General features: G+C 44.4%; 1 protein-coding gene and 1 pseudogene across 1 annotated transcript in view; both read right to left on the bottom strand.

Annotated features, from left to right (window-relative positions):
- Positions 1-2,441: 2,441 nt before the first annotated feature.
- The window catches only part of Nox5 (NADPH oxidase 5), a 51,265-nt gene continuing 37,279 nt past the window's right edge, over positions 2,442-16,427 (bottom strand). The window contains exons 15-16 of the mRNA XM_027926147.3: positions 3,775-3,941; positions 2,442-2,573 (exon numbers count right to left, since the gene is read on the bottom strand). Of these exons, the coding sequence (XP_027781948.2) occupies positions 2,442-2,573; positions 3,775-3,941 (299 nt within the window). The remainder of the gene's footprint in view (positions 2,574-3,774; positions 3,942-16,427) is intronic.
- Positions 6,922-7,553, bottom strand: LOC114081678 (histone H1.0-like; annotated as a pseudogene).

Genomic DNA, 16,427 nt, shown 5'->3' with positions numbered 1-16,427 from the left:
CAAATTACAAATGACAATTAGATGCAGAAGACAATTCCATCTCAGCCCTCCCTTGCCCTGGTGGGAACTGACACCCACTTCAGGCCCATTCATTCTCCCTTGTGCTTGATTTGGGGGCCACAGGCCTGACCTCCGGGAGCACCCAGCCTGATGGAGGAGGTCAGGTGTGCCCTTCCATACGCCTCCCTTTACCTGCAGTTAGCTGGTGCTCCCTCCCTCCTCTCTTGTGTCAGCCTTATCTATCTTGGGCCCAGATGTGTCTCAGCATTGCCGACATCTGGCTGAAAGAAGAAAAGTCAGTCGGCTCTAAGGATGCATTTGTTTCTGGTTGACACCGGGATGGTACCCATCTGGTCACCTGGGAAACATCCAGGTGGACACGCTCAGCATGCTGGCCACTGGTATATTTGAACTTGCCACCTAAGTTCATATGTTCACCGAGGGCAGAGCCTGGACCTATGTATGAGTTGTCCCCAAGCCAGACCTGTTCAACTCCACTCAACCTTGCAGGTGGACACTTTGTTGGGAGGAGAAAAGAGGAAAGCACAGAACTGAACAGCAGCAGCAGGCGGAGCGGGGTGGTGAGGGTGGTGGGGGAGGCAGGGGCAGAGTGAGGTGCCAGCAGCGGCAGAAACTGATCTTGAAAATGAACTCTCTCTACTGACTTCACGGTGCTGCCTGAGACTGAGCCTAGAGGCGTTGTCCTGACAGGGGAGCTTTGCAGTGGGGTGGGGTCCTTCCTGCTCTTTCCTTTGATTTCCTCACAGGAACCAGTCTCCCTTTCCTGCACAACAGACCCTCCTGAGATCTCTGATTCTGCAGCGCCCCCTCGTGGGCAACTGGAGTCTGGCTGGAAAGAATACAGAACACAGGCACATCGTCACTCGGCCAAGGGAATTTACAATCTTGTTTAAGGTTCTTCCACCTGCTCCCACCACTGCCAAAAAAAAAAGGTACTCAAACAGCTGGCTGTGTGCATATGTGTGTTTGTGCCAAGTGGAAATCTGCTCTAAGAGAGAAAATGACTGAGTTCTGCAGCTCAAGTGTGTTCTGAGACAGGACAAAATATAAAACAGAGGTGTGTGAGTGTGCGTGTGTGTGTGTGTGTGTGTGTGTGTGTGTAATTCTGTGTTAAAGTGTTGCTGCCAAGACTTCAAATGACTTTGGTACATCCTCTACACTCTCCAGTCTCAAGTTGGGCCACTCTCTTTCAAATACTTCTGAGTCCCAGATAGTGACAGAGTTTCCTTCCAGCCTTCCCAGGCCTGGTGCAGAGGGCTGGAGCAGACTTCACAGAAGGAAATGGGTTCAAACCGTGTGTGGCCTCAGGATGGCAAAGCCGAGATCTGAGATTGGTCCATCAGTCAGGTGCCCGCCCAGGCTTGCAGGTAACTCAGCATGACCTGATGGAAAGGCGCCAGCAAAGGTCTCCAGCCAGGCTCACTCCCAGCCCACCTTCACCGTCACAGCTGTGACCTGCCCATGTCATCAGCTTATTTCATGGAGGAAGAAACAGACATGGAGAGGTTGTCAGGGCCACCCAGCTGGGGTGGCTGAGCTGAGCGCTCTGTGTCTCCATCTGCTTCATGATCCCACAGAGGCACCCAGGAGGGTGTCTCCATCTTCCCTCTCTAATGGTCAGTGGTCAGAGAGAAGAGAGGGGCCAGAGTGTGCAGCAAGGAGGGACACTGAGCCACATGCCAGGAGAGAGAGGAAGGGGGAGGGATTGAGGGGGGAAGGCAAAGATTCAGAGAGGTAGGGAAATATGCCGTCCCACTCTCCCCATGGGACTGGATTCTAGGAAGATACATGTCCCAGGTTTCATTCCCAGACCTTTGAGATTAGAACTTCTGGGTGTGGGACCAAGGAATCTGCATTTTAAGTTTCTCTGAGTGGCAAAGTATGTCAATATCTGTACCTTACTGTGAAATACATCAAAAGAAGGAGATAAATTGGTGGATGGGTAGAGGGAGGGACTGACAGGTCATACTTGATAAAGCAAACACAGCAAAATGGTAACTAAGGAGTCAGAAGGTGGGTCGCACAGTGCACTGCACAATCCTTTCAACTTTCTGTATGTTTGAAAATTGCATAACGAGATGTTGTGGCTGAGTAGGTAGGCTGGGGATCACTATGGGAGGCAGAAGTCTCCCTCAGAGGACTTTTGGAGGAGCAGCTGTCCTGAAGTCTCCTCCTGCCTCCCCATGGCCCCAGCCTCCAGCCTCATCTCCTCAGCCTCATGCAATCCCAGAATGCACAGCAGATGGGTTCTGGGGTCTGCCCCTTGGGCCCCCCCTGCTTTGTGTTAATTGGGATTCAGTGGTCCCAGGGCTTTGTCCTGCTGGGTGGGTGGTCTGAGGCTGGTCCACACAGGGGCACTTATACCCCTATGACAAAGCCAGTGATGGAGTGGATTTGGGGCACAGCACAAAAAGCGGGAACTAGAAGTTCTCTTGGAAGAACCTGAAGCCAAACTGCTCACAGTGGCCCTTCAGCACCTTGGCCAGAGCTGGGGAGCCACAGAAGAAGACCTGCACCTTGCCCTTCTTTGCAGCAGCCACTTTCTGGAACACCTGGAGTCAGAGGGTTGGAGAGAGCAGAAGGAGAGGTGGGGCTGGGATCAGAGACCAGTGCTGCCACCACCTGGAGGCAGCAAGGAGCAGCCCCATTTGACCCAGGAGCTTGAGGAACATCGGTGGCACAGCTGCTGGGCTCACAGTGGAGTCCACCACCCGGCCACTCAATCAGGAGCCACTTGCTCAACTTGTAACATGGCCCAGAAGGGAGTTAGGGCTAGAAATAAGTAAAACCAAGGCCTTCCACTTGAGAACCCCCTTCTGTGGGAAAAACACACTCAAATTGATGCAGCTTTGGCAACAAGAGGCTGTGTGCAGCTGCTCGGGAGCCCCTGGGCCATGTACTATGATCTAGATGCCTCTTTCTTTATTATTATTATTAATGAGTTAATTTATTTATTTTAATTAGGTATATATGACAGCAGAATGCATTTTAGTTGATTGTACACAATTGCAGTAGAATTCTTCATTTCTCTGGTTGTACACGATGTAGTGTCACACCCTATGAGCAGTCATACATGTACCTAGGGTGATGATGTCCCTCTCATTCCACCATCTTTTATTTTCCCCCTGGTAAGGACCCTTTTTTTTAACCCCAAATTGTGTTTATAAATTGCCTTTTGAAGAAGGGTCCCTTTGACATCCATGTACCACTCCCACGTACTGTCCCTTAGCCCTCATGACCCTGGCTCAGAGCATCTACAAAGACTGTGTCCCAATTTTTCAGAGAAGAAAATAATAATAATTAATAAACATAATAATACATAACATATAATAGTAATAATAATAAAACCAATCTGAGAAGGAAAATGGAAAGATCACAAACTACTTCTTGCCCATGGGCCTCAGTTTCCCCATTTGCAATAGGAGATAAAATAAGACTTAATGTTTCCCCAGGACCCTGACCACCTGGGCTTTCTGGCTTTGGTTCATAGGGACTCAAGGCTGGAGAGGCCATTGAGGGCAGGTAGACCAACTTCCTCTTAACCAGATGGGGAAACAGGGAGGCACAAAGTGAGCGAGTGACGGAGCAGAACAGGGTTCCCTGACTACCACTCCTGCCTGGACACCTCCTCTGAACTTTGGATGTGAACTTCATACTTCACCCCTGGCTGCTTGACCCTGATCTCCCTGCTGCTGCCTCAGACTCTCAGCCTCATTGGCCCCTGCCCACTGTGGGGTTCCAGCTAGCCTTTACCTTGCTCCAGTCGGGCCGCCCAGGCTGGGTACGTGTCTGGAGACCCGTAATAGAGTCCTTCTTCTCCTTCTTGGCCAGGAGGTCGAGGGCCATCTGCAGGCCAATGGCCTTCATGTCATTCTTGCCTAGTGCAGAAGTCATGTACATGTGCAGCTCCAGGAAGTGGTCTGCAGATGACAGAAGAGAGTGGTACCAAATGGCTAGCACCTGTGTTGGGGACAGGGCAGGATGCTGGGCACTACTGCACCCTGGGGCTTGGCGGGACACCAAGAGGTATAGGAACTCACACCTTCAGTCAACCATGTTTGCCCAGGACCTACCTCGTGATTGATGCTGTAGAGAGAAAAAATGGCCCATGGCTTGAGCTGGGCCTCTATGTGCATGGTGAACACAAGTTAATGTACACCCTTGGCCTCATGTGAGCCTCACAACCATTCCAGGAACTAGACCCTACTTTGACAGAAGGGGAAATAAATCCCAGAACAGTCTTTGGGCTCCAGAGCTCCAGTGCATTTCTCACTGTCTACCCTCAGTCTGCCTGGGGACACAAGTCATGCACACATGAAAAGGTGACTTGGCTTGAGTGATGGCTCACATGGAAAGTACTATTGATGTACAGGGAAGGACTGTGGCTGAGAGAGCTGCTTCCAGGAAGGGGCACAGACTGGGTCAGGTCTTGGGAGAGGGGCAAGGTTCAGAAGGAAGGTCAAAGGAAGGCATATTCAAAAGGGGGAACAGCATGAGCAAGGACAAGGGGCTGGAGCGAACGTGAAACTGGAGGACACATGTGAGTGGCTGGCTGGAGCAGAGGAGATGGGACTAGAAACGCAGATGCCAGAATCTGAAGGTCTTGAATGTTCAGCTGGGAAACGTGGGAAGGTCAAGGGTATCTGGGCGGAGTGCCACATGGTGAAAACAGCTCTTTGGGAAGTGGTGTCAGACGGCTGAATGGACGGGAAGTTGACCAGCATCAGGGAGACCCATTAGACCAGCACAGCCACACTTTGGAGCTGAAAGAGTCCAGGGCACTGAGATATTGTTCATTCAGGCCTCAGGGCAATTGGAGCTCCCAGGTGGGCACCTGTGTTCAAGCTGCTTCCTGTTTCCTGGGTTGTGACACAAATGTTACAGTTTTCTGTGTGTGCCACCATGAGAAAAAGATGGTGAGCACAGCTCTAGGGCTCATTCAAGCCAGAGATGACAGGGCCCTAAGAGGATACTGGAAGAAGCATTCATGAGCTGATAGTCACCCTGTCCTTCCCCTCACCCACCCCATGCCTCCATGAAAGAATTTGTGCGATCCCAGCTTGCTCTCTGTTGTTTCCTGTGCCACCATTAGCCTGGTTTCCATCTGCTTAAGGTCTCTGCCACTGTCCAGATGGAAACGGGCCTACGAGACACAGCACATTTGTTTCACATGTCACTTAACTCTTTGTAGTGCTAGGTGGCCTGCAAGGGGGGAGATGCATTCTCAGGGGTGGCCTGCTGAGAGGACCCTGACCCTTCTTACGCCCGCCTCAGAGTCAGAGGGGGAGAGGAGAGAGGAGACTTGGTGGCATACCGGAAAAAAGAGCTTCCGTGGGGGGAAGCATAAGGGAGCGTCCCTGGGCGGGGGGGGGGGGGGGGGGGTGGGGGGTGGGGGGTGGAGTGTGTCTCACCCCCTCCAAGCAGCTATGTTTAAGACTGGCTTCCCATTTCCTAAGAAATCATCTAAAAGAAGGAAGAAAAAAAAAACATGTATACTAATATATTAATTTTAGATATATCTGAGATAGGAGAGAATTAGGAATAAATAAAATGTTTAGTAGCAGGAGCTTGGTCCCATTATTTATGGCACCACTCACTCTGTCTTTCATTATGTAACCATGAAAGACCTCCAATTTTTTTGAGGTAGTGATTAAACTTAGGGCATTTACCACGGAGCTGCATCCCCAGCCTCCCCTGCCCCCTTCTCCAATTTTATTTTAAAGTTTTAAAATTATAACAACAGTGAATATTTTCCTGGCACAAATAATGCTTGTTTTTTAAAAAGCAGAGGGATGTGCAAATGTGTGATGTTCCTATTTCATTAAAAATAAGAGAAAATCTGTACTGTGTTTTTCTCCCAGCTCTCAGTGTGAAACATTAAGCACTGGCCCTAGACAGGCATATGTCTGTATACAGAGAAGCACACAGACCTAGCGCTCCCAACTACTTAGCAAATTCAAAATTTGCTGCAGTATGTCTTACTGTCTTCTCCCTGCCCTTCCCCCTCCCCATCTACCACTACTCATAAAAAGAAGTAAAGAGAGGTCAGGGGGTTTTATGTGGCTCGTGGTGGGGATAGAGCCCCACAGACCAAGCAAAGCCACATCTTGTACAGAGCGAACAGCAACAAAAAGTCCTTACAGGATACAATTAATGTAGAAAAACTCAAGTTTCCACAGGGCACACCGAGGCACCTGGCTGACCAACTCCTCATCCTTCCCGCATGTAACAGGAGACTCTGTCACAAAGACACCCCGTGACAGCTAGTTCCTAGCTAACTAGGAGAAGCTTTAATTTCTCCCATCCAGCTGTCATGTGGAAGCCCTCCTCGCCTTCCGTAAGACAATACAGAGGCCACAGGGAAGACTGACGGAAGTGAGAAGGAAACTGGGCCTTCACCTGCTGGCTGCCACCACTACTCCCTTTGGGAGGTCAGCCCAGGAAGAGTTTTCCTACCTCCTTCTTTTGCTGCTAGCAGCTGCCTCCCCTTCCCCACCAGCAAAGGTCCTGAAACTCTAAAAGGGGCCCCTGACTTAAGGACACTCCTACAACCCTTATAGTTCCTGGGCTGCCTCTCCTCTAGCCAGAACAAACTGCCTCACCTGTTCTCTCCTCCCCCGTGTCTACGCTCATAGCAAACAAATCACCCAACAACACACACAAAGCCCCCAAATCCCTAGCCCCATGGGAAGATTACCAGTAAATCAACAAAACGAAATATAATCACATCCTCATTATCACACAGATGAGATTTGTTGTTGCTGTCCTTGCACAGCTGGTTAAGGAAAAAGGAATTATTCCACAATCCCTGAGGAGTCCAAATTCTGTCGCATGAAATGTTAGGATAGAATGGGGCAAAGGGCCGCAGGTGGATGGAGAGAAAAGAAAGGAGCAAAGTGTTTATAGAAAATGAGGAGGAAGGGGTGTCCACAATAAAAGGCCACATTGCCTCCTCTTGGCACTCTTGTCTTGGCTGGACCTTGTGGCACCAGACTTGGCTTTGGGCTTCATTGGTTTGGCCTTCTTGGGCTTGGATGCCCTGACTGGCATGGCTTTGACAATCTTGGGGTTTTGAGTTTCTTGGTGTGGCAGCTGCTTCCTCTTGGCCTTCATGTCTGAGGTGGCTTTGGGCTTCTTCCTTGGAGTTTAGGACATAGCTTTCTTGGGCCTGAATGCCTTCTTTGGTGTGACCACTTTCTTGGTCTTTCTGAAGGCTATTGACATCCCAGGGTCTTTGCTCTTGGCCAGATGGAAGGACCTTGAGGCACCCATCCCTTTGGTTTGCTTAAGGACACTGGAGGCACCAGGTGCTTGATGCACAACTTGATCTGGGAGTTGGCATTCTCACCCACCTGGTAGTGGCTCTTGATATACCTCTGTATGAGTAGATTGGTGCCAGGAGCCAGAGTGGGTCTTCTTGGCCTGAACAGCAGCCACAGTTATATCTGAACACTTGGGGTGGTCTGTGCACTTCTCAGAGGCCTTGGCCCACTTGGGTTTGGCTGCAGGATGGTTGTGGAGTTTTCAGGCATTATGGCCCACCTGGTCCTGCTGTTGAAGGCGCCTTCCAAAGGTCCAGTCCTTGTCAGAAGCTGAGCAAAGCCTGATTTGGGATCTGCTCTCAGGCCCCTGACTAGCAGGTCAGATTAGAGTTTGCCAGGGCTGCAGGGGAGGAGTCACTCACTGCCTGTCCCCACTGGCATGGGTCATGAGAGGGCTTGCTGGGCCCACCCTGCATGGCTCACCCCGTGGCTCTGTGCTCAGCCTTTTCGCCTGGCTCTGGCTCTAGCTCTGGCTCTGCTCACACTCTTTTCTGCCTTCCTTTTCCCAGCTCTGTGTCTCCCCAGCCCTTCTTTTATTCTTTATTTTGAGACAGGGTCTTGTAGGTTGCTGAAGCCGGCCTCAAATTTGCATTCCTCTTGCCTCAGCCCAAGTTGCTGGGATTACAAATGCATGCCACCATGGTTGGCTAATTCTACTACTATTATTGAGCATTTATAATTACTGAGATAGGTGGACTCCCAGGCAGAGAGAGAAAGTGGTCCTTAGTAGAAGAAGACCCAATCTATGAGCATGATCAGCCCTGCTTGTCTCTTTAGATGAAGAAAGCCTCCAGCATATGCTTGTACCAGATCAATCAGAAAGAAAACATAATCGATTTAAATGTGACCAGCTTCAAAGACCGATACTGATTTATGGCTACTCTACTTAACCAGGAAGAAACATTCTGAACCGCAAATATCAAATGATGAACATGGGATTTGACTTTCACAACAAAAGTTTGCCTGTGAACCTGCACTTTTCTTCCTTTATATAGGGAAAGTCCTATATAAGGAAGAAAGCGCATCACTGTCTTCTCTTTTCTGAGAAGCAAGGGGTATCTGCAACCTATCTTGGGGGCATGTATACCTTTGTTTCGCTGTCTTTTAATAAATATTTGCTTGTGCCTTGTTTTTGACAATGGTGGAGGTCAATAACCCACTCAGCCCAAGCTGAGATTCCACTGCTCCCTAGAAGGGACTTCTTTGGATCCCTGTCTGGTGTCATTCCTTTAGTGACATGAAGAGACTGGCTTTCCTTTCCTTTTAGCTTTTGCCTTTTGATTGCATGGCATTCTCTGAAAACCTCGACCACATAGTAGATCACACATCATAGCCAAATTGGTTTTATCTCAGGGGTGCAAGGATGGTTTATCATATACAAATCAATAAATTAAATTCATCACATAAATATAATTAAGGATAAAAATCACATAGTCATCTCAATAGATGTAGAGAAGGTCTTTGACAAAATTCAGCACAAATTCATTATAAAAGTACTAAAGAAACTAGAAATAGAAGGAACCTACTTCAACGTAATAAAAGCTATATAAAACAGACCCAAAGCCAACACTACAGTGAATGGAGAAAAACTGAAAACATTACCTTTAAAATTCACCCCTCCTATTCAATGTAGTACTAGAATTTCTAACCAGATCCATTAGTCAAGAGAAGGAAATAAAAAGGATAAAAATAGGAAAAAAAATCAAATTATCATCATTTGCAAATGATACAATTTCATACTTAAAAGACACAAAAAACTCCACCAAAGGACTGATAGAGCTAATAAGCAAATTCAGCAAAGTAGCAGGTTACAGAATCAATATATAAAAATCAATAGCCTTCCTATGTATCAACAACAAATCTATTGAGAAAGAAATCAGGAAAACAAATTCCATTCACTGTAGCCTTAAAACAAAACAAAACAAAAAACCCTAGGAATAAATCTAATCAAGGAGGTGAAAATCCTCTACAATGAAAACAATAGAACATTTTAAAAAGAAATTGAAGAAGGCACAAGATGATGGAAAAAAATTTTCCCATGTTCAAGGATAGGCAGAATTAATATTGTTAAAATGGCCTTATTTGACAAAGGTGCCAAAAAACACACTGGATCTTCTACTATGTGGTTGAACATGATTTTCTAATATGTATTAAGGATTTTTAAATCAAAGTTCATCAGGGATATTGGTCTGTAGTTATTTTCCTTGCTCTAGCCTGGTTTTGGTATGAGGGTGATATAGCTTCATAAAACGAATGTGGAAGTGTTCCTTTCTATTTCATGGAATAATCTGAGGAGCATTGGCATTAGTTCTTATTTAAAGGTCTGGTAGAATTCAGCTGAGAATCTGTCTGGTCTTAGGCTTTTCTTTGTTGGAAGGCTTTTTATTACTGATTTTATCTCAGGGATAGTTATTGGTCTGTTTAGATTTTCTATGTCTCTTGATTCAGTTTTTGCAGAGCATATGTTTCCAGAAACATAAATTTATTCTACAGTTTTTTGACAAATGGTGCTGAGAAAATTGGTTATCCATATGCAGAAGAATAAGACTAGATCCTTATATCTCACCCTGCACAAAGTAAACGCAACACGGATCAAAGAAGACCTAGAATTAAACCAGAAACTATTCAACTCTTAGAAGAAAATATAAGGTTAATATTCCACCATATAGGTTCAGAAAGTGATTGTCTCAAAAGGCCCTTTGCAGTTCAGTAAATATGCCAAGAGTTAATATATGAGATGGTATCAAATTAAAAACTTCTGCACAGTAAAAGAAACAAGAATATGAAGAGAGAACCTGAATACTGGAGAAAATCTTTTCTAGCCACTCTTCTGACACAGGATCAATATCCAGCATATATAAAGAACTCAAAAAACTTATAACCCAGAAAAAGAGAAATGCCCCAGTTAATAATGTACAAACGAACAAACAAGACACTTCTCAAAAGAAGAAACACAAACAGCTAACAAATATGTGAATAAAAATCAACATCTTTAGTAATTAGGGAAATGCAAATCACAACTACACTGAGATTTCATCTCACTCCAGAATGGCAGCAATGGAGAATAAAAACAATAATAAATGCTGGAGAGGATATGGGGAGAAAGGAACACCTATACACTGATGTTGGATTTTAAATTAGTGCAACCCCACTATGAAATTCAATACAGAGATTCCTCAAAAGATTAGGCCTAGAACCACCATATGACTCAGCTCTATCACTCCTTGGTAATTATTCTACAACTTTGAAGTCAATATACTATAATGACATCTGCAATTCATGTTTATAGCAGCACAATTTACAATAGCCAAACTGTGGAAGCAGTCTAGGTGTCCATCAATGGATAAATGGATAAAGAAAGTGTGAGATATATACACAATGGAGTTTTATTCAGAAATAAAGAATCAAGTTATGTTACTTGCAGAAAAATGAATGAAATTCGAAAACATTTAGTTAAGCAAAATAAGCCAAATTTAGAAAGTCAAGGGTTGTATGTTTCCTCTCACAAGGGATCTAAGAAGAAAAAGGGAAACAGAGATGGGGTAGAATTGCATGAAAATCAAAGGGAGATCAGTAGAGGAAAGGGACCAAGAGGAGGAGGAGGGGAGGCCTCAGGGAAATACTAGGGAGTGATGTTGGCCAAATCATATTGTTATATTGTGTGCACACAGGAGTGTGTAGCAAGGATTCCCACCATTAAGAACAGCTGTGATGCACCAATAAAAAGATGGGACAAAACCAAATTGGACAAAGGTGTCAGGGGAATGCCCCAAGGGTATGCATCAGCCATACAGGGAACTATTCAGGACAACATGTCCCATCCCCGGGTCAGAGGGGACTAAGGAAGCTGTGGGGGACAGGAAGGGCAGCAATACAAGGCCTGATCCACTGACATTCTAAGCCATTTTCCTTGTCTCCATAGACAGAATAATATCCCCGAGGCCCTGTCAGAGCAGATTCTGGCCCAACTTGCCAGAAAAGCTGACTCTATAAAGCTGCACATTTTGCAGTCCAAGCACACAATGGCTTCTCCTCCGGCTCATTTTCTTTGACATTCTTTCCCCTGTAACATGGAAGAGTTGTTTCTGACCTGTTGCCTTTTCCTTCCTCCCCTTCCTTCTGTTTGCAGGGTGAACTCATATTGACCCCTCGTCTCTGCAATGAATCTTACTTTCTTCACAGAGACTCCTCCTCAGCTTTTCACTTTCCTCACACACCCAGATCCGTCTCCGCACTTTTCTCTTAGAACAGCACCTGGGATATGAAGCTGTGAAGACTTCCAGTCCTTACAGATAAAGCCCTAAAGGGGAAAGGCCCCTTGACCTAGTGTCGGATTATTTCTGGGAAAAAGTATTCTTAGTAGCATCATTTAATTGACTGAGTCACTGTTCTTCCTCTTAAATCAGCAATGGCTCTTCTAAGATATATTTTGTTTTGTTCATCACACCCACATTCTCTGAAAAAAATTATTTACAAGGATTTTGTTTCATTTCTATTCCTTTTTTCTCTCCTTTTTTTTTTTTTTTTGGTGGTACTGTTGGGGGCGGGGGTTGAACCCAGAGCTCCACTCATGCTAGGCAAGTGCTCCACCACAGAGCCACATCCCCAGCCCACTCATTTCTATTTTTAGGGAAATTAGTTACCTTTATTAAAACTCTAAAGACTCAATTGCTGTGTTATCTATCTTTGCCTTTCACAGTTATTATAAAGCAAGGCAGCTCTCCCTGCGTGCTCTTGATAAGGAAACAGCATTTCCTGTGTGCTCATGGGTCTTTAGGATTCCCTCCAGGAGCAGAGTGCCCTCTACCCAAGCAGGTGGAAACAGAAGACACACTAACATGGCCTAATCTCGGGGTAGGGACTCCAAAGTGTTTTAAGTATACTGGAGCCTTTTCTTTATTTGTTTCTCTTTTCCTTTATATTTATACCAGCAGATTTTAAGTATTAAAAAAATACTCCATCTTGTTAAGATATGGGCAATTCAACATCTGTCCCTGTAAATTTAGCTTTGGGTTACATATTAATAATCAGCATTATCAGATCCAAAGCACAGATCTTAAAAGACACCACCATATGATCCCTTGTTTAATAGAAGGCACGAGAAAGCTTATGAGTAAACCAATAAATTATGATAAAATCCAGGAAGTTACCCTGGAAAAGGGTAAGAATCCTGCCTTGCTCTTAAATAGGCTTGCTAAGACTTTCAAGAAGTACACCAATATTGACCCAAATTCTCACAAGGAACAGGTTCTCCTGAGGACTTACTTTATTAGTCAATCTGCTCCAGATGATGGGAAAAAATTTCAAACACACACTAAGGACCCTCAGAACCCTATCAACCAACTTCTAAATTTGGCCTTTGGGGTTTTCAATAACAGGGGAAAGAATAAAAGAGACCATGAAGTCTTGAAAGGGACAGGAAAGAGAACAAACCCAATTACTGGCCTTAGCACTGGGCAACAGGCTGCCCCCTACATGCCCAAAAACTCCATGTAAAAGAAAGAGAAATAGCTCAAGACCTAGCAGCTGCAAAAGAGCCTAGGCATTTTAGCCAGAACTTCCCCAAGTGAGGTCCACCATACCTGAGTTATGTCCCCTCTATAAAGAGGGAAATTGCCCTCACCACTGAAGGGAGGGGAGGCCATCTGTTCCCATTATGGCTGCTGTGGGGGACTGAGGATGCCTGAGGTCTCTCAAAGCCGCCTTTGATTAGCTGGTAATCATTTCAGAAGAGCCTTGGATGACTCTTGATGTGGCAGATAAAGATTTTAACTCCCTTTTGGATATAAGGGCTCAATTATCTGCTTTTCTCAAACCTTCTGGACTTCTTTCTCATCAAACTTGTGTTGTGGCTGATGTTGATGAAACCCCAAAGGTCAAATGATTTTACAAAATGCTTAACTTAAAAATTCAAAAGCTTAATTTTCACTCAAGATTTTCTGATTCTAAAACAGATTCCTCACTGGATCATCTCCTTCCTAAATGAAAGGACCCTTTTTGGGTTCTTTTAAGCACCCTTATAGCAGTTAAATTACAAGGACACACTTAATGGATTTACTTTTCAGAATTAAACCCGGTCCTCTTGAGACTCCACAGGATTTGCCTTTATCTGAAAATAGCTCTTCAGACCCGTTCAGAAGATGTCTCCTTAACTTGTGAGCCACTAGAAGATCTCTGAATCTTATTCAAGTGGAAAAAGAGCTGCTCAAGATAAGTCTCTTGTATATAATATGTCTAGCTTCCTAGCCTCATAGCTCTCTTGTTAGTGAAAGGCATCGTATTATATTCTATTTGGTCCTTGTGTTTTTAACCTACTTGTAAATTTCACTTCTTATAGGATGGCTCAACTTCACTTAAAGATGATGCACACTCTGGTGGATTCCAGTCTGTCTCCTCTGCTAAACTATGGTCTCTCTCCTTGTCCCCACTACATCAGACAGGCAGAGACCTTTGATCCCCGATTAGGTAGAAAACAAAGGCCTCCTCCAGCTTAAAGAAGCTATAGAAGATGGATCTTCCCCCTTCTGGAAGGGACCCAAGGGATCAAGGGATCCAAGTTGGAGATGGGGAATATGATAGAAGAATTCTCAGGGGAAGAAAGAAACCCTTACTAGAAGGAGCCCCGGATCAATGAGCATAACCAGCCATGCTTGTCTTTTAGCTAGATGAAGAAAACCTCAAGCATATGCTTAGACCTGATCAACTAGAATGAAAACATAATCAATTTAAATTCCATCAGATTCAAAGACCTATAATGATCGATGGCCAGACTGCTGAGCCAAGAAGAAACATCCTGAACCACAATAGCAAATGATGAGCATGGGGTTTGATTTTCACAAAAGCTTGCCTGTGAATCTGCTCTTTTCTGCTGTGCTATGGGAAAGTCCTATAGAGAGAAACTCGGCCCTGGGTGCAGCACTATCTTTTCTGAGAGGCGAGAGGTGTTCACCCTCTGCCTTTGGGATACGCATACTTTGCTTTTTTGTGTGTCTTTTAATAAATCATTGCTGTCCCTTGCTTTGAATGTATTCTGAAATTCTTTTCAATATTTTAAGTCAAGAACCTACTCAGGCCAAGCTGGGATCCCACTGCTACCTTGGAGAGACCTCCTCAGATCCCTGTTCAGAGACATTATTAATGCTTCTACTATTACTAAATTTACTGAGTATCTATTAAGCTCCAGTTACTGTTCTAAGGGCTCTATATGGAACATGTCATTTGATCCTCATAACAATCCTATGAGTTGGGTACTAGTAGTATCCTTAATTTCCAGATGAGGAAACTGAGGCAAAGCAGTTAGGTATATGCCCAAGGTTCTAAAACCATTAAGGAAAAACATTCAAACTGAGTGAATAAAGCTTAAGCTATAGAAGTTCAAAATTATAAACTATGATTTCATTCATTTAAACTTTGACATATAACTAAAAATTAGAAGCCATAAGTTTCAGCTGCAATTAATGAGAAATCTTGAAAGAAATTTGATGTAATAAAATCATTGACTCAAGTGGTTCTGAGGATGCAAAACTCCAGTTTAGCTGTTATCCTTTGTTTACACAGATCAGGAAGAAGCAAATAGCAAAATATTTATGTACCAGTAACTAGAAGATTTATATTAAATCCAAACCTTTCTTCTAGCTTGTCATCACAAAATTGAGTTTCTAATGAATTAATGTATGTAAAAACATTGAGGATGAAGTCAATGCTCTATAAATATTTGCTATAATTGTTATTTACAAAAAGGGCAAAGAGCTTTCCTGAAATATTCCACGGTTTAACAGTTATCTCCCAGAGACTGCTGACGTGAACATCAAGGGTTTGACTGTTTGTCATAATAAACTACATCTGTTTGACTGTTCCTTGTAGAAAACTGTGTTTGTTTACATGAACTTTTAAACTGTGTTTATCAAAGGAATATGCATTCACTCCTGACAACTTGTGATAATTAAAAAGCCACATAAGATCTAGTTCCCAGGAACTCAAACAGTCTAAAAGCCTATACCAATTCTCTTGAAGTTAGAAACATATCTAAAGACATTCCTCTTTGTATGTTATTGCATAAGTAAAACAAAACACAAATAATGAATCTTAAAAGATTCATTTTAGAACGCAGTGCAAAACCTCTGTGTTTCTCAAAGAAACACCATGGAGACAGGGATGTGACCCAGAGAAACATTTTTTCATAGCTAGAAATGATGATAGTAAACACTTAGTAAAAAAAAAAATGTAGGCTACAACACTTGGGGGCTGGGGAAGGTGAGGACAGGGGAGGACATTCCAACATTCATTTCTGATAAAAATATAAAAGAAGGGACCAAACTGTTAGAGATTCCCTGTGTGATAAAGGGTGCAACCATTACCTTAGACACTCTCTACACTCTGACTGCCACCTCACCAGGAAAGATGCTAAGCCCTCATCCCCGAGAAACATACATGTTTCTTTAAGTTGACCTCAACTAATGAATCATGTATAATGAAAATTTGTGTTGGAGTAAAAAGATCCATATTTACCCTACAAATTTAAATGGCTGGAGATGTGTACAAATATATGAGGCAATGGTTCCCAGCAGGTGACAGAGGTCTGTCACTGCCAAGGAAACAAATGAAACAGGCCCTACATTGCCTGGCACCAGTCTCATGGAAGCGAGGAGACAGCTGGAGTGCAGGGAGGCCAAGTCAGCTAGAATTTGCTAGAGACCATACTGGAAAAGGGAACGGTAGAGAGGAAGAGGGGAAGGGAAGAAAGGAGAGACTTTGGAAGGGAGGATGAGATGGGGGAGGAGGAGACAAGGGAAGGAGAAGGGACTCTGGAAGAAAGGAAGGCAGGAAGCAGCACACTCACTAGCTCTGGAATTCTGCATAAAGTTTCCTCTTAGTCTTTGGCTGAGTGATAGTCTGTACACGTGTGAAAGAAAATTACCAGAAAACACTAAGAAGAATAATACCTAGCGTTCCAGCAGAGCTGGGAATTTGTATTCCTACCAAGAAAGAGTGGAGAGATGGTGGGATATATGGACACTAGGCAGACTCCTCAGAAGTGTGTCATCTTAGTTCTAGGGCTAAATATGTGAAATTCTGCTCTGGACA

Source organism: Marmota flaviventris, chromosome 2 (genome assembly GCF_047511675.1).
Source record: "Marmota flaviventris isolate mMarFla1 chromosome 2, mMarFla1.hap1, whole genome shotgun sequence".
Taxonomy (NCBI): domain Eukaryota; kingdom Metazoa; phylum Chordata; class Mammalia; order Rodentia; family Sciuridae; genus Marmota; species Marmota flaviventris.
This window is presented reverse-complemented; position numbering and strand designations above follow the sequence as displayed.